The following is a 24940-nucleotide window of genomic DNA, read 5'->3' as shown; positions in this document are numbered from 1 at the left end:
AGTGCATGAAGACTTGAATTAAAAACGCATTCTAAGACAACTTCATAGTTTCTAGGGTTGTAGTACAGCGGCAAAGCACATGATTAGCACATGAGAGGCCCTGGTTCAATCCCCAGCACACATAAGACACACACAAAATTTAAAATAGAGGGTCGTGTTTGCTTATTGGTAAGTCTGCATCTCTTCTCCTAGGACCATTAGCTGAAGATCTTTATACTCTCGACATTATTCCAGTGAATTCAAAATGGGCTTATTTAACGGGGGGAAAATTCAACTTGGGAGTGGGGGAAAATGGACAGCTATTAAAAGTACTTGCCTGCAAATCCTGCTAGCCCAGGTTCAATTCCCCAGCCAGATTTACAAAGTGGCACATGTGTCTGCATAGCTCATTAGTATCAGCAAAATGCCCTGGCATACCCTCCATACATACATACTCTCTTTCTCAAATAAAATATTTTAAACAATCCAACTTGTCCAACAAACTCTAAGGCCACAAAAGCATTCCAATAAAATTTTCTTCTGGAGGGATCACCTCTGTCTCTCATCCTGAAATACATGTTGAAGAGTAGAGAAGGTGGAGAAATGCCCCCTTGCCTCGGCCCCGCAATCATGAGCTTCAGCTCTGCATAATTAAAAGCTGTCCTCTAGCTCCATGGTAGAGCTGTGTGTGGAGGCCAGAGGTTGTGTCAAGTGTCTTCCTCAGTTGCTGTTCACGTTGGGCCTCTCACTTGAAACCAGAGCTTGCCTATTTGGCTAGTCTAGTTACCCAGTATGCCTGGGGTCTCCTTTCTATCCCTGTCTCTGATGCCCTAGTGTTAGAATTACAGGCAGGCCACCATGCTTACCTAGCTTTGACATGGGTGCTAGAGGTCTAAACTCCTGGCCCTCGTACTTGTACAGCAAGCATTTTATCCACTGAGCCATCTCCCCAGATCCTTCATGATAGTTTTTCTTTTCTTTTTTTTAGGATCTTTATTTGAGAGAGGGAGATAGAGGGAGAGAGAATGGGTGTGCCTAGGCCTTCAGCTGCTGCAAACAAACTCCGGAAACATGAGCCACCTTGTGTATCTGGCTTACGTGGGTCTTGGGGAATTGAACCCGGGTCCTTTGGCTTTGTATCTCTCCAGCCCTGTGGTAGAGTTTTAGTCCCAGATCTTGATCAGACTGTTTAGAAAAGTCTTTTCTTTTCTTCTTTTTTTCTTTTTTAGGCAAAGTCTCATGCTAGCCCAGGCTGACCTGGAGCACACTATAACCCAGGCTGACCTCTAACTCATGGTGATCCACCTACCTCAGCCTCCCAACTACTAGGATTAAAGGCATACACCACCATGCTTCACTAGAAAAAAAAAGTGTTTAATTAATAGGAACACACCTGTGTTCAGGAACCTTCCAGACAGAGGACCTCCCTCCCACCTACTTGAGAGGATTCCTTTAACTGCTGAGCCATCCCCTCAGCTCCCCACCCCTAACTTTTTAAAAAATATTTTATTTGTAAGCAAAGACTCAGAAGATTCCTTACACACAGGACTCTTCTCTACTCTTCTCTGACTGCAGACATCCTAAACTTGAGTTTTGTAATCAAAACTGACTGGACCTTGGAAAGGCAGCTCCCCCTTGGGGCTCTTTCACATTGTTTCTACACTGCAGAATGATGTGCAGATGGGAAGGCTTGGAAGAGCATGGGGTTCACCTGTTACACTGTCCTTGCTTTCCTTGGGTTCAGACTCCAGCCAACTCAAGCAGTCTCAAGCAGAGATTTCTCAAACCTTGATACAAATACCAGCCACAGAGAGGGCTTGCTCAAGGTGGACTGTCACTTGGTAAAACTGGGATGGGCCAGGGATTTCGCATCTCTAACAAGACCCTAGGTATAGTATCATACTTTGAGTAGCAAGGATAGAAGGGCAAACAGTGCAAAATTTTCAGGGATGGATTTCACATTCCCTCTAAGCATCTAATACAGATAAAAGGCAAGAGAAATAAGGAGCCTCCATTCTCCTCTCCCAGCTCCTCCCGGACTAAGTGGGTCCCTCACACTTGAGATTTATTTTTAACCACCAGCAGCTTTGATTAGCTTGTCTGGGCTGCTCTAGACACCTGCTGGCAGGATAAATTGGGGGAAAGGAGTGGCTGACCCAGATCTGACAAACCCAAGAAAAGCGCTTGGGGCTTCACTGCTTCACCTTTGCTGACACTGCTGAAAAACCCCACATCTGGCAAAATATTAGACTTACCCATGACCTCAACTCACCAATGGCCCTTGGCATATGTATCCTTAGTACTAGTGAATTATAGATTTGAAGTCAATCTTTTTTTGTCAAAGTCCTAATATTTATTTATGTCAGTTTTAAAAACATATTTATTTACTTACTTGAAGATACAGTGAGCATGCCAGGGCCTCCAGGCACTGCAAACAAACTCCAGATGCATGTACCACCTTGTGCATCTGGCTTACGTAGGGTCTAGGGAATCAAACCTGGGTCCTTAGGCATCGCAGGCAAGTGTTTAACCACCAAACCATCTCTCCAGCCTTTATGTCAGTGTTTTTGGTTTGTTTGTTTTTTTTTTTTTTTTTACCCTGATGATTTACATGGCTATTTTGTGGTCCTTTCCACCTTCTGTCGCAGCCAGGGCGTTGTCTATATGGGGCTCTGTGCTATGTACATGTGTGAGATAGAGTTGTAGGCATGGAAGTCATTTCCTGGTGGGGTAAGTTCCTGCCTGCTAAGCTAGATGCCACTGGTCTGCTTTTACATAAGCAGAGCCCCAGGAAGTGAGAGGTAGAGCACCAACACAGCCTTGTCAACACTGTGGCCTTCTGTGGAGTTGCTCACTTGGTCCAGCATGGCTTCCATGTGGCATGCTCATGTAACATAAATACCACACTCCTATGTTTACATGGACATCTACTTAGATAAGAGCAAAGTTCAGGTCTGACTCTATTCCTTCCTATCAACTCTGCACTCATTGCTGGTGATCTCTGTTTTGTGGCCCCATTCTCTAGAAAACCCAGAAGACATAAAAACCTAAGTATGGCACTTGGTTATTGTGACATTAGACAATAGGTAACAAGTGATAAGGCTGGTGGAGGATGCAGAGTGATTGCCCATAAAGCTTTTTTTTTTTTTTTTTTTTTCTTTTTTGTGTTGAGAACCAGGAGCATGGGAACTGGCAGGGTTAGCTTCAGTCGAGCCAGAAGATGGAAGCCAATGGAAATCAGGTTGTGCTGAAGCAAAGCCAGCTTCTGAGATACAAGGACAGCATTCGCATGCTGGTCAGTCGAGGCTGAAGGCTTCCTGTTATCAAGCCAGAGGACTGCATGTGGGAGTCTGTGCTGCTGGACCTCAAAGTTGCAGGAAGGACAGAGAGGATGTGCAAAGTCATAGGATACTGTTCGCAGGGGTCCTTGGGGACAGAGAATGGTGGTATGTCTCAATGCAGGAAAGAAGCCACAGTCCCTCATGTGGCTGAGGTCGGCAGAGCTCACTCTAGTCCGTGAGCCCCAAGGCCTCTAAATGCAACTTGGCCATCTGAAAGGGAAACCCCACCGACTCTCTCCCCTAGTCGGAAACCCTGCTGACCAGCTAGTTTCTACCCAACATGGGGCAAGAAACTTATCAGTCTGTGGATGGCCTCCTTCTGTTTGTACTGTATGCAGCCTCATGATCCCACCACAGGGCATTAAAGCCATAGGCCAGCATATGAGGACAACCACAATCTGGAACAGCCAATGGATACCACACTCCAAAGCACATGAAGAATATTAATTAAATGAAGGTTTATTTCAAAATTAGTCTTGAAGTATAAGCTGTTTTTAAGGGCCGGAGCTAGACTACATAATGAATGGTGAGGACATCTGCTTTCCTCAACACAGGTGGAGAGGAGGCAACGTCCCAGGCCTTGTGCCCCGTTCCATCATGCATCCAATGATTACTAGCACTAGAAGCCAACAACAAAGGACCCCGCGCAATTGCTCATGTTTAATCCATGTTAAGCTATACACGTTTGAATACACGCCGGAGGTTACGTAGTGTCATGCAGTCCCTGTGATGGAATGACTCTTGCTCAGTGACCTCCTGCAGCCAGGTTGCTCCAAAGGCAAGGTTAGGTTGGACAGAGCACTGAAACAAAAACAAGAGAAAAAAGAGGTTATAAGTAAACTGGCCATGTTGACTTCTAAGCAGAGAGCCATCGCTGAGCCCAGGCAGTGACTGCAGCCCTGAGCCTGCCTTCCAGGAGCACAAAGAGAATAAATAACAGGTTTGTCCAATAATCAAGCATATAGTCTTGAGGGCCTATGCTTCTAAACCCTGGATCTGACCATGACTAACTGTGACTTTATGAGGATTCTGTAACTTATTCATGTGTGTTTTTGCTTTACCTACACAAAGGAGGGTCCTGGGCTGCCCCACAGGATTGTGCGAGTCATGTAGAGTGTACATGTGCATATTAACTACTTTTACAAACTCACTGACATTGCAATGGTTTATGAGGTTTCACAAGGTAGCCTTCAGGCCACCAACATTATATAACCCATTTCTCTACAAACTTCTTTAAAAAAAACTGCCATTTGTCTAGAATCTTTAAGAGTCACAAGTTCTTCCTAATGCATAACGTAAATTCTTCCTGCTGAAATTTAAGATGATTCTCCCTGATCCTGACAGAAAGAATACACATCAAGATCTCATCACTGGTTTCTACAAACCTTCTTAAAGTTTGATATGAGGGCCTTAGGAGAAAGCTCAGCAGTTAAAGGCACTTGCCTGTAAAGCTCCCTGAACTGAGCTCAATTCCCCAGTACCCACATAAAGCCAGATGCACAAAGTAACACATGCATCTGGAGTTCTTTGGCCGCAACAAGAGGCCCTGATGCACTCATATTCTCTCAGAGATGTGCTGGGTAGGAGTATAAATGAAATTACTAGCCACGAGTAACAATGGGCAGGGATGGATAATAGACTACTGTTGTGTCAATTTTTTCCATAATAAAAAGTTCAGATAGAAGTCATAGGGGTTGGACCTATAGATTATTGGTAGAACATTTCCTAGCCTGTGTGAGGCCCCAAGTTCAATCCTCAGCAGTGATCCCATTAAAAAAAAAGTTATAGAAGAATGTATCATTTTCCTTTCAACTGCTTGAACAGTATTATTTCAGATTTTGTTTTTCACAACTAAATACAACATGGCTCATACTCCACAGGATTTTCATAGTATGTCTTTGTTGGTCTTGCTGGGCATATGAAGTCATACTGGTGAACCTCCATGGGCCTCCTAGCAACATCACACAGTATTTGAGTGGTTTCTGGGGTGCTCTGTGAGAGCTCTCCAGATGGAGTACGAGCCCAGAGGACCCCTTCTCTTTGAGGAGGCCACCAGTTGGGCTTACCTTTTAAAATGTAGTCCGTTAGCAAAGTAGGCACCTTCTCATTGTCTTCCTTCATGGCGAAGAGAACTAGGTAAGGAGAGTGAGAAAGAGATGAGCCAAGATACTGTTGGGGTACAAAGCTCACTTCTTGGGCTAGACAATGTCCATCCCTAGAGAGGAAAAACATTTGAGGGAACCAGGTTTTCACCAAGTGTGGAGCAGATGCAGTCATCTATAAGTTCCTGTCAAGAGTCAATGTGTCAGAAGACAGTATCTGCAGACAATCACAGAGTTGACTCTGGGGAGTAGACTTACCTGTGACTTCTTTCACTTTTTTTTTTCTTTCTCTTTTGGGTCATCTATAATTTCTATAGTAGCTACTAGGAATATATCTTAAATAATAATAAAAGCAAAGTGATTACTAAAATAGAGTCAGCTTTTATATATCAGTCAATATGAATGTTAATACTGATACTTATTATATTGTTGAAACTATGTTTAAAGACAGTCTATTTGCATAAAAAGATGTTATTACAACAATCTTCACCTTCAATCTACTTACAACAAATGAAGTTAATTCAACAAACATTTTCTATGTTAGGCTCATTACAGTGTTAGACTGTCTGGACATACAGATTTATGGACTCTTGGGGATCTTATAGATTTCTTATTGAAACACTATATGACTTACATGTGAAACAGTACAGAAATCTTTAAAACCTAAACACTAAAACCCTAAATACTTTTTCAAAAAATTTTATTAACAGTTTTTATACATGTTCATATGTATTTTTATTATAACCACCTCTCATTCCCAAAAGCATTTTTAAAGCTTTTGTACAGTTTTAAAGATAACAATTTCTTCTTTTAATTTTTTAAAATTTTTATTTATTTATTTGCAAGCAGAGAAGAAAGACAGAAAGAGAGAGAATGGGCATGCCAGGGCTTCTAGCCACTGCAAACAAACTGGAGATGCATATGCCCCTTGTGCATCTGGCTTGTGTGGGTCCTGGAGTATCAAACCTGGGTTCTTTGGCTTTGCAGGCAAATGCCTTAACCACTAAGCCATTTCTCCAGCCAAAGATAACAATTTCTAGGGGCTACAGAGATAACTCAATGGTATAACACTTGCCTAGCAAATGCAAGGGTCTGAGTCCCCTATAGGGAGAAAAAGATCTTTATGTTAGTAAACTAAATAACATGTCCTCATATTCATAATTCATATTGTAGAAGTCAACTTTGTAGGAAATCCTTTAAGAAAGTTTATGGACCTTATTTATAGTATCAAAAAATTCAACAATAGATTCTTTCATCAATAAGTTTCTTTAAGCAGGCTCAGTGGCTCACATCTATAAATCCCAGAACTTGGGAGGCTGAGGTAGGAGGATTGCTGTGAGTTCAGGGCCAGCTTTGGCTATGCAGTGAATTCCAGTACAGTATGGGCTAGAAAGCCTTTAATCTCAGCACTAGAGAGGCAGAGGTAAGAGGATTGCCATGAGTTTGAGGCCACCCTGAGACTACAAAATGAATTCCAGGTCAGCCTGGGCTAGAGTGAGACCCTACCTTGAAAAAAAAAAAAAAAAAAAAAACTCACAGTATGGACTAAAGTGAGACCTTGCCTCAAAAACTAAGAAAAAAATAGATAAGCATCTTTAAATAAACTACAGTACATCTATTCAATGTAGTCTTATACTACTTTATAAAAGAAGAAAACTATAAAACATATTTGTCAGTGAAGAAGGTTGCCAAACATATTAACTTTATAATAAACATATGATAATATTCCTTTTTTATTTTTATTTTTTTAATTTTTGTTTTTTTATGTTTATTTATTTGAAAGTGACAGACAGAGAAAAAGGCAGAGAGAGAGAGAGAGAGAGAGAATGGGCATGCCAGGGCCTCCAGCCACTGCAAACAAACTCCAGATGCATGTGCCCCCTTGTGCATCTGGCTAACGTGGGTCCTGGGGAATCGAGCCTCAAACCGGGGTCCTTAGGCTTCACAGGCAAGCGCTTAACTGCTAAGCCATCTCTCCAGCCCAATATTCCTTTTTTAAAATCTAGAAAGACAGTGCATGAAACTGAAGTGGTTGTCTCTGAATGACATATTTCTGTGGTATATTTCTATACTGTCTGTTCTTCCCTATACACCAGTTTCACTTTTTTTTTTTTTTTTTTTTTTTTTGAGGTTGGGTCTCATTCTAGCCCAGGCTGACCTGGAATTCACTATGTAGTTTCAGGGTGGCTTCAAACTCATGGCAATCCTCCTACTTCTGCCTTCCAAGTGCTGGAATTAAAGGGACTCTGGGAGTTCTAGTTATTCTGTTTTATTTGTGCTGTATTTGCTGCCTGGGGCACTTTGCAACTGAGCCTGGGCAGATGAAATGCCATACCAAGAAATTGCAGTAACTACACTCAGACAATGTATATCTACGTTCACATCTAAACTGCAAAATCTGTATATATTATCCAGTCACAGGAATTTGTCTTTGGCCTGGGTCTCGATTCAAGAAGTAGGGAAGAGAAGAGACATTGTTCATGCATCCATACAAAGATCTTCCAAAAAAAAATGAGTGAGATCCTGCCTCAAACAAACAAAAGTTAAAGGGCTGGCTATGTTGGTGCACACCTATAATCCAAGTATTCAGGAGGCTCGGGTGGGTCAAGGGTTCACAGGCAGCCTGGGCTATATATTGAGGTTCTAACTAAAAAATAGGTGGTACAAGCCTATAATCATAGCTACTCCTGAGGCAAAAGGATAGTAAGCAGCAAGTTCAAGGCCTGCCTATGCTACATAATGCATCCAAGGCCAGCCTGGAAACTTGGTGAGATCCTATATCAAAAAAAATTTCTGTCATTGTGTTTTACATGGAGTGTGTATGTGAGTGCATGGGTGTGTGCATGAGTATATAGCTCAGTGGTAGCATATGCAAGGCCCTAGGTTCAATCCCTATTACTGGAAAAAAAATCTCAGTACATATTTATACAAATATAGAAGCTTAAAATGAGTCAAGAGCAAGTCAGTATACTATGAATTTTAAAATTCCTGATTCCCAAGGACACAGTGTCTGTGAATGTTGGCAGGATTTCAGTTTATCACAATCTCCAGCTTTTGTTCTCTAATGGATAAAAAGGGAATATTTAGTCACCTTTAGCACCAGGGCTGGAAGTGGGATGGGTGGGTGGGCATCTGTCTTCCCAGGCTGAACAGAAACCCTTCTCTTCCCCTGGTTTGACCAATAACCAATCCTGTGCTGGCCCACTCCCTCCAGGGCAGTCCACAGTGGGCTGAGCAGCCTTAAAACTTATTTTGCATGTGCAGTAGGCAGGAAAATGAAATTTCTCTCTGATCCACTGAGCCTGTCACAACAGCTCAGCCTAGGATTTTTCTCTTCCAAGGAGAGCCAAGCAGACACCATGTGCCCCAGTCCTTTGGGGATCACACTGATACACACACACACACACACATATAAAAAGACTCTGCCTGTAAAAGGTTCTTATTAGATGCCCCCCCTCCCCCACCGCACCACACACAGTTCAGAATGTTTATTAACACTGGACAAAACAGCTAAAGTGAAGAAGAGGCACACATTTCCTGGAAGGAAAATTAGACTCTATCCTTTCCAGGCAGCCTGACCCCACCCAAGAAGTCTTGCTTCTCATTAAAAATACAGCCAGGCCTGGCGTGGCGGCACATGCCTTTAATCCCAGCACTTGGGAGACAGAAGTAGGAAGATCCCCATGAGTTCAAGGCTACCCTGAGACTACATAGTGAATTTCAGGTCAGCCTGGGCTAGAGTGAAACCCTTCCTCAAAAAAACCAACCACTAAATAAATAAATAAAAGTATAGCCAGGCCCATAGCCAGTGCACTCTGCTCCATGTGGCCCAAGTACACACCAGGCAACCTGAAGATACAAGAGAATAGACAGGACAGTAGAGTTAGAGAAGACACAGCCACTGGGAAACAAGAAAACTCTGCTCCTCCCAATCACTTTTTCTATCAGGCCTCTTCCCTGGCAAAATCCAAAGGAAAGAAAAGACAGCTTGGGGATCACTGCTGAGAATTTCGGAGTTGTTCTGTGCAGAAGGATATGACACAATGATACCGAACGCTGTCCTGGGGGAATGGACCAGAGCACCAGGGAGGGAAGACAACAGCAGCCTGCAGAGGCTAGAGGTGAGGGTTGGGCAGTAACTCACGGTTTGTCAGCATCTGCAGGTCTTCCACCGAGGGAGGACAGGATTTCTTCTCATACGGGATGACTGTGTTCAGATACTGCCAAGACAAATAGGGCATGCAGGACCTGAGACACAGTAGACAATTTGCATGGGGACTGTACTTTTCTCTAAGACACACACTCTGTCAAAGTGGATGTTTTGGACAATACTCACGTCATTGACACACCATTACTTCAGAACTCTTGCCCCCACCTTCTGGGTGGGGTCTCTAAAATTATTTATACGTTCCCCACATCCACCCAGGAAAGACTTCCCTCCATCCCAATGTCTACAGTCTCCCTGTGCTAAAACAGTTTTAGTTATCTGGGAATCTGGGGAAATTTTCTCCTGACTGAAAGCAGAGAACATTTCTGGGCAAGGGGTACTTTTTTTAATCCTTCACAGTGCAATTTGAGATGGAATTATTTCTTTTTTGTCAAAAATGATGTGTCCATAGCTAGGCAATGGTGTCGTATGTGTTTAACCCCAGCAATTGTGAGGTTGAGGAAAGAGGACTGTTCCAAGTCAGCCTGGGCTAGAGTGAGACTCTGCCTCAAAATACAAATAAATAAATAAATAAATAATCTTGGATGTCAGATTTGCTCCCTCTGCTGGATATGAGGGGCTCCTGCAACAAAACCAGCTCCTGGATACCCAATGGGCATCTGAGACCACCAAGCCAGAGAGACCTTGAAAGGTCACAGAAGAGCACAAGGTGGTAAATGCAAGGCTCAGAAGCTTTGCACTGTAGTTTTGGTCCTGCCACTGGTAGCAAGCCCTTGGGAACCTGCCTCATCTCTCTGGGCCTTAGTGCTCAATGCTGTGAAAAGAAAGGGCTGGCTAGCTGTAATTGTACTCAAAAGACACATGGATTTCATGATTATTCCACAGTCAAACTTGTCACTTCACACACTGTCCAGTCTATTAGAGGGAAGGACCCAGGCCTTACACCTTCATATCTGAGGACCTAGCAACAGACCACACAGCCCATGACAGTATTCAGTTGTTGAACTCTGCCTTAGTAACTGCAAGCTGCATCAGAGCTGCTCTGGTTTGTGTGTACTTCTACGGTCCAAATATAAAGGCTTGGACTTGATCACCAGGGTCATGTCATTGAGATGTACTGTGGCCCTTTGAGAGGTGGGACTCAGTGGGAGGTCCTTGGGTATGTCCTCCCTCTAAATTTAATGTCAGTCAACTTATGTTTACATACATTCCCACCATGATGTACCACATTACCAGAGGCCAGGCCAAAGAGGCTACCCAATCTTGGTCTTAAGACCCCAAAGCTGCAAACTAAACTTCAGATTAAAAAAGAAGCTTTGTGTGGTAGCACATACCTTTAATCCTAGCACTCTGGAGGCAGAGGTAGGAGGCCACCCTGAGACTACATTGAATTCCAGGTCAGCCTGTGCTAGAGTGAAACCCTACCTCAAAAAACTAAAAGAAATAAATAAATAGAACTTTCCTTTTTTAAAAAATTTTTTTTTGAGGTAGGGTCTCACTCTGGTCCAGGCTAACCAAATATGTAGTCTCAGGGTGGCCTCAGACTCTCAGTGATCCTCCTTCCTCTGCCTCCTGAGTGCTGGGATTAAAGGCGTGCACCACCATGCCCGGTGAACTTTACTTTTTAAAAGGTTAATTGCCTCAATTATTTCATTATAGCACTGCAAATATAACTAATAGAGTAGGCAAGTTATTGACAAAGTAGAGCCAAGAAGGAAATGTTCCAGAGTGGGTAATAATCAGAGCTGAAGGATAAAGAGGCACTATCAGTGGTATTGACTTAGCTGCCAGTCTAATGTGAAAAAACTGACTAAGCTATAAAATGGGATTTAGAGCTGGGTGTGGTAGCACACACCTTTAATCCCAGCACTCAGGAAGCAGGGATAGAAGGATTGCTGGGAATTCAAGGCCAGCCTGGGACTGCAGAATGAATTCCAGGTCAACCTTGGCTAGAGACCCTACCTTGAAAAACCAAACCAAAATTTAGGATCTATTATAAAATAGATCCTCCCAAAACAGTTTGTGATTAAAGCAAGCTAGTTCGTAAATTTACAGTTGGTGTTGGGTTTTTATCTATATCCTAGAATATAAGACCTAAGCAAAAAATATCAATTTGACACTGCTTTGTCCTTAAGAGTAGAAGAAAATATTATAATTTTGGTATAATTCTGGTGAGTCTCCATCCCCATGCCCTCATTGTTGGGGAAGCCAAGCTGCAGGAGTCTCGGGGGTTAAGGAGATGAGTGAATGACTGCACAAACCTGCTTGTCAGTTCCTGAAGAGCCAAAGGTCTGGCGGATGCCACTCTGAAGGATGTTGGAGATGCCTTCCATACTGAAGCGCTGGAGGAGAGACACACTCAAGATGTCACCACCTCAAAGGTTTCTGTGTCCTCATTCAAGTATCCAGACCCATCAGCCTCCACACTACCCCAGGTAAATGGCCCAGAATAACTAGAGAGCAAATGTAAGACAGACTACAAAACTAAACAGCAGTCTCAAAGACTCATTACATCCCTCAGGGCTCTAAGACCCCTCTGCATCCCCAGTCAAACAGAAAAACAAGGCAGGACTGTTAAACTTAGGGGAACTATGAAGCAAAGATCTTTGGGGAGAACAACACAGTACTCTGTGAGGAAAGACAGGTTTCTAGCAGCCATCCTGATCTGGGAAGCTTTTCAAGAGGCCCATACCCTAGGCCTAATTCAGTAAGTCTGAGACAGAACCGGGCAAAGGCATTTTGAAAAAACTTCTTAGATGAATCTATGGAGCTGTTCTTAATTAAGAACCATGGCTAGCCAGGTGTGGTGGTGCACGCCTTTAATTCCAGCACTTGGGAGGCAGAGGTAGGAGGATTGCTGAGTTCGAGGCCAGCCTAGAACTACAGAGTGAGTTCCTGGGATACAGTGAGACTTATAAATATATTTCTAAGACATAGCCTAGAGAACCAGTACATATCCAATAACTTTTTGATGCTTATGCCCCACCTCTCCCACTTAGACTGGGACACCTTCTGTTGAGTCAAAGGGATAGGTAATAATTCATCCCGCTGACCCTACTACCTGTCACAGGGTTCGGCCCATGGTTGTTGCCCAGGAAGTGTTCAAGGGTCCACTTTAGGGTAGATGTCAAGATCTGTAATGGCTGAGCCTCAAGGCTGGCTGTGCCCAGTCTCGTGGTGGGTTTGTTCACGTACCTTGAGGGGCATCTGGCTCCCCTTCTCTATTCGGCTGCTCTGCAGGCTCAGCCCTTTTTCTTTCCGTCTCTTTTTCATCAGTTCCCGCTGCTCCTTCTGTTTGTTCTGCACCTCAATGAGCACCGTGATGAAGGAGTTCTTCACTTCCTTCTCAAACTCCAGCTCATCCCTGCGGGCCAGCTGGTGCACCAGCTCTTCTGAGAAGTCACGGATGGCACCCTCCACCTGGTCCAGCAGCTCTGCTAGCTCAGACCCAGTCATGTGCCTCAGCCCTAGAGAGGAAGGTGTGTTCAGTAGGGGACACCTGCAGCCAAACATGAGACTGATGGAGATGGGACTAGCCTCAGAGGGACCATTCTACTACTCAGAGGTTCTCTGACAGACCTTCACAGCTTAGGGGCAAGCCAGCAAAGGAGGGGCCTTAGATCATGTACAGAAGAGAATACCACACTCAGGAAGCAGAGACGCAAGAAGCCACAGTCGCTGAGGAAGCACTTGGACTACACCAAAAAAATGTGAGCAGACACATGTCTGGTTTTGATCCCTTGCTCTGTCTTCCTACTTTTCCTATGTCTTTATACTATTGCTCACATAGAACAGATCAAGAATTAAGGGGGGAAACACTGAGAGAAACTTTTTTGGCATCTGTGTTGATGAGCAACAAAAGGCATGGTATTTATTCTCGAGACATGATCAAGATATAGCTGACAGCAAAATGAACAGATGATCTGAGAGTATATGGCCTGTGTGTGCCCACATATTCAGAAGGGTAGGAAACTCAGGGAAGACTGGAGATATGCAGTAAAAAAATAAATAAATAAAACTTACACAGTATGGAGCAACCAGTTCTTGAGACAGGAAAAGGAACAAGAAATCATGGATAGACATGGATAGCTTTAACTTCTTGTCTCTTTTAAAAAAAAATATTTTTATTGGGCTGGAGAGATGGTTTAGCGGTTAAGTGCTTGCCTGTGAAGCCAAAGGACCCCAGTTTGAGGCTCGATTCCCCAGGACCCACGTTAGCCAGATGCACAAGGGGGCGCATGCGCCTGGAGTTTGTTTGCAGTGGCTGGAGGCCCTGGCACGTTCATTTTTTCTCTCTCTCTCTATCTGCCTCTTTCTTTTTCTGTCTGTCACTCTCAAATAAATAAATAAAATAAAAAAATTTTATTTATTTATTTATTGCAAGCAGAGAGAGAGAAAAAAAGATGGGGGAAATGGGCATACCAGGGCATCCTACCAGTGCTAATGAACTCAGATACATGGGCCACATTGTGCATCTGGCTTTCCATGGGTACTAGGAATCTGAACCCCAACTATTAGGCTTTGTAAGCAATCACCTTTAACTGCTGAGCCATCTCTCCAGCCCTACTTCTTGTTTCTTAAGACTGCATGGTTTATGTGGTGGTTTGATTCAGTTATCCCCATAAACTTATGTGTTCTGAATGCTAGGTTCCCAGCTGGTGGCTATTTGGGGATTGGAGCCTCCTGAAAGTGATGTATTGTTGGGGCAGAACAGGTGTTATAACCAACTTCCCCTTGCCAGTGTTTGGCACATTCTCCTGCTGCTGCTGTTCACCTGATGTTGGCCAGGAGGTGATGTCCACCTTCTGCTCATGCCATCATTTTCCCTGCCATCGTGGAGCTTCACCTTGAGTTGGTTAGCCAAAATAAACCCTTTCCTCCCATAAGCTGCTCTTGGTCATGTGTTTTCTGCCAGCAATGTGAAGCTGACTGCAACAGTTTATAACAGATTTAGGTGCTTGACACCAATTAATTGAATACTTCAAAATAGGTAATAGGATTTTGTGGGGGGGTTTTGAGACAAGTTCTCACTATGTAGCCAACGTTGGTCTTGAACTAGAGGCCAGTTAGAGGAACTCACTCCTCCTGCCTCAGCTTCCTGAGTGCTGGAGATTATAGGCATATGCCACCAGACCTGGTGAGCAATGCGTGGCACAGGACTGGGAAGCTGAGCACAGGCCTAGCAGGTGTGACACTCTGGGTTCAATCCCTAGCACCACCGGAAAAAAAAAGTTCCCAACATAAAGAAATGATTTACCCTGATCTAACTATTACTTGCACACATATTTTTAATATTTTAAGTGTTACACTGTATACCCAAAACATGTAAATTTACCACATACCAATTAAAAATAATAACAGGGAGCCAGGAGTGTTGGGGCATGCCTTTAATCCCAGCACTCGGGAGGCAGAGGTAGAGGGATCACCATAAGTTTGAGGCCACCCTGAGACTACATAGTGAATTCCAGGTCAGCATGAGCTAGAGGGAGAGCCTACCTCGGAAAACCTAAATAAATAATAATAATAATAGGGAGTTGGGTGTGGTGGTGCACGCATGTCAGCACTCAGGAGGAAGGGGTAGGAGGATCACCATGAGTTCAAGGCCACCCTGAGACTACATAGTGAATTCCAGGTCAGCCTGGCCTAGAGTGAAACCCTACCTCAAAAAACCAATACTACTACTAATAATAATAGGGGCTGGAGAGAGGTGACTTAGTGGTTAAAGCACTTGCCTACGAAGCTGAAGGTCCGAGGTTTGATTCCCTGGTATCCATGTAAACCAGATGCGCAAGGTGGCATATGCATCTGGAGTTCATTTGTGGTGGCTGAAGGCCCTGGCATGCCTATTCTCTCTATCTGCCTTTTTCTTTTTCTCTCTCTCTCTCAAATAAATAAATAAAATATTTTAAAAATAACATAAATAATATGGATTAAAGAAATACTTTAAGTTTACCTCTGACTAGTGGTATCTGATTTTCACTTCAGAACCCATTTTCTTTTTTGCCCGGCTGTTTGCTGACTTGGTTCGACCTTTCCCTTTGTCCTGTTCTTTGACGCTGTCCTCCCCCTTCTGTTCTGTGCTATTTCACTGCCTCTCAGCTATTTTCTGCAAGTTCTTAGCTGAGCACTTCTATGATTGGGGCCTTTGTGTGGCTAAGAATGGCCAGACTAGAGCCAGGCAGCTGAGACTGCAGCCAGGCAGCCACATCTACTCCACCACCCCAGTGGCTTCCTGCAGTGGCCACGGCCCTGCCTCAGCTAGGCTCCTTTCACGATGTAGTACTTCATATTTGCCTCTTCTAACCTGAATTTGCACCCATGTTCCTGACCAACCTACCTTCTCTCTCAGTGGTTTATATGTCCTATGACACCCCAAAGAACACTCCCCCCACCTAAAGAACGGATCCCTCTTGCTATACCATCATTCCTGAGACTGTTGCTGGATCGTACACTCCATTTGCCTTTGCTGGGTTTCATTCTTCATTTCACACTTCATGCAGCTCTCTCTTTGTATGACTATTAATATAAATCTGTGTCACAGAGGTCATTGAGACAAGGATTAAGAGACTGGACCCTGGTGTTAATCTCCCTGGCTTCAAGTGCTGGCTGTGCCCCCTACAATTCATGGGAGATGTGAGGGTAAGTAGATTTAAAATGAGTCTTCACTCTCTCCCTAGAAAATAAGGGAAGAGGGTTCAGTGGTAAAGCATATGCTGCATGAGGCCTTGGGTTTGCCCCCCTACAACACACACAAAAGTAAATAAGAGCCCAGCTTTTCTTCTCCTCCACCTTCCTTTTCTTTCAGAAAGTTTTTGCCTATCTTTTTCAAAAGTATGTTAAATCTTTTAATGGCCAAGTAAGCCTCCAACCATCTCCACAGTTCAGAAATATTTCCTCCTGGGAGTCACTGCTTTGAAATGTAATCATAAAGGAAGATAAAGCCTAACCTCCCACTGTTCTGGAAGCAGAGGGGCCTAACTCAGCCACCTGATACCAAACTGCAAAACCTACTTAACATAACTGGTTCCATCCACTTAGCTGTAACAAGAGTGAGATTCCTTTCTGTCTGCTGGCCCTTTAGTGGATTGCCTGACATGTGTACCCCATTCTGATTCAATGAGTCCTCTCTAAATCCTCTCTCTCCCCCCTTTATGGAGATGTTTTTCTAGATGACAAGGAGATCTTCTCAATTCTATTTCTGCAAGTAGCCTTGGACAAATCACTTCACCTCTGGAAGACAGCTCAGTCCCAGTGGAGCTGCAGTACAGTTGCTGTGAGACTCATTAAAAAAAAAAAGTTGGGGAAGGGAGGGAATTACCATGGGATATTGTTTACAATCATGGAAGTTGTCAATAATAGTAATAATAAAGTAAGATTATACGCTCATCATCTTTTGTATATTTTCTTTGATTTTTATGATAACATCATTCATTGCTTTGAATAGTGGTTCAGATTGCTTCCACTTACTTATTATTTTGGTTAGTTTTACCATTTAAATTTTGATGAATTGCTTTTTTTTTTAATCTTCAAATATGTCAAATTTGGGCCCTAAATTTGAATTCATAGCCAAGGTAGAGTGGGACCCTGCCTCAAAAAAAAAAAAAAAAAAGCCGGGCGTGGTGGCGCACGCCTTTAATCCCAGCACTCGGGAAGCAGAGGTAGGAGGATCGCCGAGAGTTCGAGGCCACCCTGAGACAACATAGTGAATTCCAGGTCAGCCTGAGCCAGAGTGAGACCCTACCTCGAAAAACCAAAAAAAAAAAAAAAAAAAAGGTAAACAAAGATGTCAATTTCTTTCCTGACACTAGGTAGGGTAGGTGCTGTCCATCTCCTGGATCTTCAAGCCTTTGCACTAGGGCACTGACTGGAGCTTCTCATCAGTAAGTAACCCTAGGGGGCCTCACCTTCATAGGACCAGTTGTTGTTGAAGGTCTGGGTCAAGGCTTGCATCTCCTGCAGCAGGACTGAGTCTGCTTGGGATGAGGTTTCTCCTGGATCCTCCTCTTCCAGACCCTCCTCTTCTTCCTCAGGGTCAGGGGAGTTCTGCATCATTTCTTCGATCTCCTCAATCACCTGAGGAAAGGCACAGAAAGTATAGACTTCCCTCCCAGAGAGCCATTCTGGTTCACTTGAGCATTTTGGAACATTTCTAATTTGCTGTCTGTAAAATTCCTGGAGCAATAACAGTATCTTAATAAATATTGAATAATATTAATAATAGACCCAACTAAAGGCTTACATATACTTTCTTTAATATAAAGCACTCTTGTGTAAAACCTCTTCCAAGTGTTCCATTTAGATGAATGCTTTATTGGAAATAAACTACTCTATCAGGAAACAAAGCAGGACTGCCTGGAAGGAAACATTTACTTCAATTTGCTGAGCACATTATTTTATTTCTAAATGGGAAAATATTTTATCCATGCAACTATAACACAAAATCCAGTCCATTAATTATCACACTACTTATAAGCAAGAAAAAAAAAAATAAAACATTCCCGGAAAACAGCTGTTTCTCCAGAGATAGGAACTCAAGCTACCCAGCAACAGTGACAATAAAGATCATAAAGTAATAAAAAGATAGCTAAATTCTGGAAAGCAGAAAATAGACAAGAACTTCAGCTCTAATACCAACCATTTGATGGGACTCAACTCATAGAAATTGAGAATACAGTGAGCGATAAACCTACCAAAAGCAATGAGTGAAAGACTGAGCATCTGTTGTTGACACATAAAGAAAATGAAGAAGGACGGGTGTGGTGGTGCATGCCTTTAATCCCAGTACTCAGGAAGCAGAGGTAGGAAGATCGCTGTGAGTTTGAGGCTACCCTGAGACTACATTGTGAATTCCAGGTCAGCCTGGGCCAGAGTGAGACCATACCTCAAGAAAACAAACAAACAAAAAGGAAAAGAAAGAAAATGAAGGAGTGAAGCCTCCATGTGAGAGTGAGCCTGTGGATGAGTTTGGTAGCAAATGTGCATTTAGACATATTTCTCTTCCTGATGGTGTTAGAGACTCTACCTATAAGACCACTATACCGTTGCTTTCGTATTTAAATTCCTAAACTGGACACATGGCTCATACCTATAATCCCAGCACTGGAGAGACTGTGGTAGAAGGATCACCATGAGTTCAAGGCCAGCCTGGTCTACATCTTGAGTGCCAGGTCAGTCTGTCAGTCTGAGCTACAGTGAGACCCTGCCTCAAAAAAAAAAAAAAAAAAGAAAGAAAGAAAGAAAGAAAGAGAGAGAGAAAGAAAGAAAGAGAGAAAGAAAGAAATGAAAAAGAAAAAGAAAAAGAAAAGCCTGCCAGCCTGGGTTCAATTCCCCAGCACCTCTCTCTCTTTCCCTATCTCTTGCTTCCCTTCTCTCTCCCTCTCCTTGCAAATAAATAAATAAAAATATTAAATAAATTTAAATGCCTATTTTGACTCATTTTGTCAACTCTATTCACAAATATAGGGTATATAAAAAGCATTTTATAGAATGTTACCAAATGGCACACACACCTCTGTAGAATTTTACGGCTGAATTTCTCTAAGAACAGTTATCTATAAACACTTCATTGAGGTCTAGACCCTCCCTAGAAGCCCCAAGAATATCTGCTAACCTGTTGTTTTGTTTTATGTTGGTTTGACACACAGTTTCTGGTAGCTGAGGCTGACCTGGAGCTTCTGATCCTCCTGCCTCTACCTCCCAAGTGCTGGGATTACAAGTGTGACACCACACATAGCTAATCCTGGTGGATTTTCAGTGTTTTGTTTTGTTTTAGGTTGCTGTTTATTTTTTTCATATAGATCCCTTCAATCTCATATTCCTTATCTATTTCAAATCCCACTTGAAAACATTCTAGTTAGAAGAAGTAGAACTCCACCTTTCAGCCACAGACACAAAGAAGCACTGCTATGAAAAGACACTTTCTTCTACTGTTGGTTCTCAGTGGAGCATTTTCAGAATGGCTCTGAAAACGTGTGTGATGCCTAGCTCACATAGCTTGCAGATGTCTGTTGACTAAGAAGATGAATAAAGAATCTTGAGATTCAACACTATCGTCCCTCAGGAAGAAATCACTAAAACAAGTAACTCATTTCAAAATGAAGCATTGCATCTTTGTCATAAAGGCATGTCTTTGGGGGTCTCTCTCTCTCTCTTTCTCTCTCTCTCTCTCTCTCTCTTCTCTCTCTCTCTCTTTTTCTCTCTCTCTCTCTTTTGCATGGTAGGGTCTCACTCTAGGTAAGGCTAACCTCAAACTCATAGCGATCCTCCTACCTCACCCTCCTGAGTGCTGGGATTAAAGACATGTACCACTATAGCCTGGGACTCCTTTTTAAAATATATTTATACTTATTTATTTGAGAGAGATAAAGCATGGTTGTGCCCAGGCTGCAAATGAACTCTAAATGCACGTTCTCTTTGTGCATCCAGCTTTATGTGGGTACTGGAAAACTGAACTCTGGGCTGGCAGGCTTTGCAAGCAAATTCTTTTTGAAGGTAAAGTCGTGGCTCTAGTTCGGCCTGACCTGGAATTCACTATATAGTCTCAGGGTGGCCTCAAACTCACAGTGACCCTCCTACCTCTACCTCCAAGTGCTGAGATTAAAGGCGTGCGCCACCATGGCCGGCCAGCAAGCAAACACCTTTAACCATGGAGTCACCTCTATAGCCCTGGGACTCCTTTTGGATGGCTAAATATTTTCAAGGTCCTATGAAATGTGAAAATACCCATTATATACAGACATACTTCTTGTGTGTCACTTCTTTTTTTGGAAGAATAGGTCCAAATTCTAAGTACAAGGAATCTCAAGAGACTTCACATAAAGTGAAGCCAGAAAACCCTGGCTGTCATCAAAGATTGATCCCAAACAACCCAAGTGTCAGAAATAATGTTTGTGTCCACTGCAAGTGGGTAAATGAAGGAATAAAGAAAAATAAACCTCTTATCAAAGATACTGTGATGCATAACCAGCACCATAAAACCACACTCCTTTCTGCTGCCTTAGATGGATGTGACAAGCATCTCTTAAACATCAATCAAAAGATTTAAAGGGACTGGAGAGATGGCTCAGTGGCTAAGGCATTTACGTACAAATCCTAATGACCCAAGTTTGGTTCCCCAGTACCCACATAGAGCCAGATAGAAAAAAAAAGTGGTGCATGCATCTGGAGTTCATTTGCAGCAGCTGGAGGCCCTGGCAGGCCCATTTCCTCTCTCTTCCCCCTGTCATCTGGTGTGGTGGCACATGCCTTTAACCCTAGCATTCAGGAGGCAGAGGTAGGAGGATCACTGTGAGTTTGAAGTTAGCCTGAGACTACATAGTGCTTTGTGATGGAGCAAAACCCTACCTCACCACCACCTCCCAAAAGAATTAAAGGTCCTGAGAACCTAGAAAGGTGCCCATTACCTGATCTGCTGTGAGTAGTGGCTCCTCATTGATGCCAGAATCATTTTCACTCTTCTCATTGAACTCTTCCTCTTCCTTCTCATGGATCTAGAGGTGAGAGGGTAGGTAGAGCTCTAAGTGACCATCAGCAGGACCAGATTCTCTGTCTCTAGACAGAGATCATGATACTGAATGGTCATTTCAGTCTCCACTATACAAAGAGGGAAGATGGACAGGGGTTCAAGTTCCATCCAATTCTAAACACGCCCTACCTCACAACACACATTGCCAGCATGGCCAGAAACAATAAAGCAGGTGTGGCCAGCACCACTCTGATTCTAGGGGACCAACACTGTTCTTTATTTCTTAGTCAGGCCATGCTTGGGTGAACCAGAAACTCTCTCAAGGTGAGTGACACTACAGCCAACTCATGTAGCAAAGACAGACTTATTTCTTTAAGGAGTATCAATTTGGGGAGGGGCAGTGTGTCCAGATTTGATGATACTGGGTCTTTTAAGGGGTGGGTTGTTCCAGCCCAAATAGTCACAGCCCATAGAATCTGATGAAATACCATGCTGTTATTGGAACCAGTTGTGGTTTCCAGAGCTGATGGAGAATGCAATGAGTTAACATGGGACATACCACAAAATACAGCCTGACCATGTGGGTAAAGTGAGCCAGGCCTGATGTATATGCCTGTACTCCCAGCATTTGGGAAGTAGAAGCAGAAGGATAAAGACTTCAAGGTCATCCTCAGCTATATAACAAATTCAAGGCCAGACTGGGGTACATGAGACCCTATTTCATAAAAACAAAAAACAAACAACAACCCACAACAACAAAAAACCTGGAGTGGCACGAGGGAGTCAGAATCAAGAAGATCATAGCAAGTTCAAAGCTAGCCTTGTCTAGCAACGTCTAGGCCCAGCCAGGGTTACATAATGATACCCTGACGTAAAAAGAAACTAAACCTCAAGAAAAATGCTGTAAGAAAAAATAAAAATATTGGGCTGAAGTCAGGCATAGTGGCTCAGGCCTTTAATCCCAACACTTGGGAAGCTAAGGTAGTGGGATAACAGTGAGTTCAAGGCACCCTGATACCACATAGTGAATTCCAGGTCAACCTGGGCTACAGCGAAACCCTACCTTGAAAAACCAAAATAAATAAATACTGGGCTGAAGAGATGGCTTGCCTGCAAACCATCTGGGTTCAGTTCCCTAGTACTCACATAAAGCCAGTAGCACATGCATCTGGAGTTCATTTGCAAAAACTGGAAGCCCTGGCACATCCATTCTCTCTTTCTCTCACTCTTTTCTCCCTCCCCCCTCCTTCCCTCTCTCCCTCTCTCTTCCTCTCTCTCTCTCTTCTTGAAAATAAATAAATAAAAATATATTGTTAAAAGGAGACCAGATGTGCATCCCAGCACTCAGAAGGCAGAGGTAAGAGGATCATTGTGAGTTTAAGGTCAGCTGGGGACTACAGGGTGAGCTCCAGGTCAACCTGGTCTAGCATGAGATCCTACCTTGGGGGGGAAAATAAAAATAAAAATACAGAGGGGCTGAAGAGATGGCTTAGCAGTTAAGGTGTTTGCCTGCAAAGCCAAAGGACCCCGGTTTGACTCCCCAGGACCCACATAAGCAAATGCACAAGATGGCACATGTGTCTGGAATTCGTTTGCAGGAGCTGGAGGCCCTGACATGCCCATTCTCTCCCCCCCTCTTTCTCTCTCCCTCCCTCTCTCTCTCTCTCTTCCTCTTTCTCTCTCACTTTCTTTAAATAAATAAATAAATATATATATATATATATATATATATTTTAAAAATACGGAAAGGAGAAATCTATTTATCCAATTTATTCTGTGTGGTGGTTTGATTCATGTGTCTCCCATAAACTTATGCGTTCTGAATGCTTAGGTCCCCAGCTGGTGGCAATTTGACAACTGAAGCCTCCTGGAGGTGGTATATTGTTGGGGGGTGGGATTATAGGTATTATAGCCAGTTTCCCCTTGCCAGTGTGTGGCACAGTCCCCTGCTGCTGCTATTGTTCATCTGATGCTAGCCAGGAGGTGATGTCCACCCTCTGTTCATCCCATAGTTTTCCTCTGCCATCATGGAGCTTCTCCTCAAGCCTATAAACCCAAATAAACCCTTTCCTCCCACAAGTTGCTCTTGGACTAGCGTTTTCTGCCACCAATGCAAAACTGCAACATCCTATATATCCAAAATTCCATAATTCAAAGTAACATTTGATCTAGAAGTTCACAACCACTGAGACTCTAGATTTAAATCCAAAAAGATATTTATAGCATATGTGGATTTTTTATCATATCCCAAATTATAATAATCTGGCATTTGTGCTCAGACCCTGCACACATTTAATCACCTAACTACTTAAGGAGCTTTCCTTCTGAAAGCCCAAGTTGGAACATTGTAAAGGGACTGGAGAAAGTTCTAAGAAATCCATACCAGAGCCACCTCCCATGCAGGAATACTCTTTCTTGCTCTCCAAGAGTTGCCTTGCTAATTTGCCTATTCTCTAGGACAAATTATTCCTAATATAACAGGAAATACCCAGTTCCAGTCCCAGCTATCAGATCCATTGCAGTCTGTTCTCAAAACTTCTGGCCTATTGAGCATCCCTTTGGCAGACAATCTTATCTCTGCTCAAAACCAAGACTATGCCATGTGAAAAACATAAGCACATACATCTTAAGTGCCATCTGTGCTCAACCTGGAAAAGGGATAGGACAGGGAGGTGAGGAAGTCACTGGAGGGGCAGGTGTGCCAAATGGCAACATCCATTTCTGATGGGAAACCATATGCTTGTGTCTCTGCCAAGTCTACCACCTGTGGTAGCCGCTTGATTGCCACTGGTCCCCTCCAGGCAGAACAGAACTCCTGGGGCCACACTTTGTTCACTCATAAGACAAATCTTCCCGAGAAGCAAATAGTCAAATAGTCTTAGAGCAGAAGGATGGCCCTTACTGGGAAATGGAGGGTTTTTTTTTTTTTTCTGTTTGTACTATTTTTTTTTTTCTTTTTCTTTTGGTTTTCAAGGTAGTCTCACTCTAGCTCAGGCTGACCTGGAATTCACAATGTAGTCTCAGGGTAGCCTCAAACTCATGGCAATCCTCCTAGCTCTGCCTCCCAAGTGCTGGGATTAAAAGCATGTGTCACTACACCCAGGTTTGTATTACTTTTTTAAAACTTTTTTAAAATTCATTTTTCTTTATTTATTTGAGAGTGACAGAGAGAGAAAGAGACAGATAGGGAGAGAAAGAGAGAGAATGGGCACGCCAGGGCCTCCAGCCACTACAAATGAACTCCAGACATGTGCACCCCCTTGTGCATCTGGCTAACGTGGGTACTGGGGAAGTGAGCCTTGAACTGGGGTCCTTAGGCTTCACAGGCAAGCACTTAATTGCTAAGCCATCTCTCCAGCCCATGTATTACTTTTTATAAGTATCTAACAGCAACTGTCAGTCTAAAATTCCAATAAAGGGGTGAGAAAATGAAATGTGTATGCCTGCAACCCCAGCACTCAAGAGACTGAGGGAGGAGGAGGAGGACCACAAGTTCAAGGCCAAACACCAGATGATATTGTGTTTGTCTGGTGTGTGCAAAGCCCTGGATTCGATCCTCAGCACTGGAAAGAAAAAAAAAAGGTCCATCATGGTACTTGTGTACTTGGGAGGTGAAAGCAGAATGATCAGAAATTCAAGGTTATCCTCGAACTATCCTTACGTAGGGCATTTAAAACCAGCCTGGCTGGGTGTGGTGGCGCACGTTTTTAATCCCAGCACTTGGGAGGCAGAGGTAGGAGGAGCATCATGAGTTCAAGGCCACCCTGCAACTACATAGTGAATTCCAGGTCAGTCTGGGCTAGAGCAAAACCCTACTTTAAAAAAAAAAAAACAGCCTGGGCTATGAAACAAAACATGACCAGCTTGGACTAAACAACACCACACA

General features: G+C 43.3%; 1 protein-coding gene across 4 annotated transcripts in view; it reads right to left on the bottom strand.

The window, feature by feature from the left end:
* Positions 1-3763: 3763 nt before the first annotated feature.
* Positions 3764-24940, bottom strand: part of Fez1 (fasciculation and elongation protein zeta 1) — a 72414-nt gene continuing 51237 nt past the window's right edge. For 3 of the 4 annotated variants that reach the window (XM_045146573.1, XM_045146574.1, XM_004670619.2), the window contains exons 4-10: positions 20993-21079; positions 17495-17663; positions 12786-13057; positions 11852-11932; positions 9567-9642; positions 5387-5452; positions 3764-4121 (exon numbers count right to left, since the gene is read on the bottom strand). In XM_045146573.1, coding sequence (XP_045002508.1) covers positions 4105-4121; positions 5387-5452; positions 9567-9642; positions 11852-11932; positions 12786-13057; positions 17495-17663; positions 20993-21079 — 768 coding nt within the window. In that variant the 3' untranslated portion in view covers positions 3764-4104. The remainder of the gene's footprint in view (positions 4122-5386; positions 5453-9566; positions 9643-11851; positions 11933-12785; positions 13058-17494; positions 17664-20992; positions 21080-24940) is intronic. The other variant, XM_045146576.1, reaches the window with a different exon arrangement.

Source organism: Jaculus jaculus, chromosome 3 (assembly GCF_020740685.1).
Source record: "Jaculus jaculus isolate mJacJac1 chromosome 3, mJacJac1.mat.Y.cur, whole genome shotgun sequence".
Taxonomy (NCBI): Eukaryota; Metazoa; Chordata; class Mammalia; order Rodentia; family Dipodidae; genus Jaculus; species Jaculus jaculus.
The sequence above is the reverse complement of the archived record's forward strand: the minus strand, read 5'-3'. Positions and strand labels throughout refer to the sequence as shown.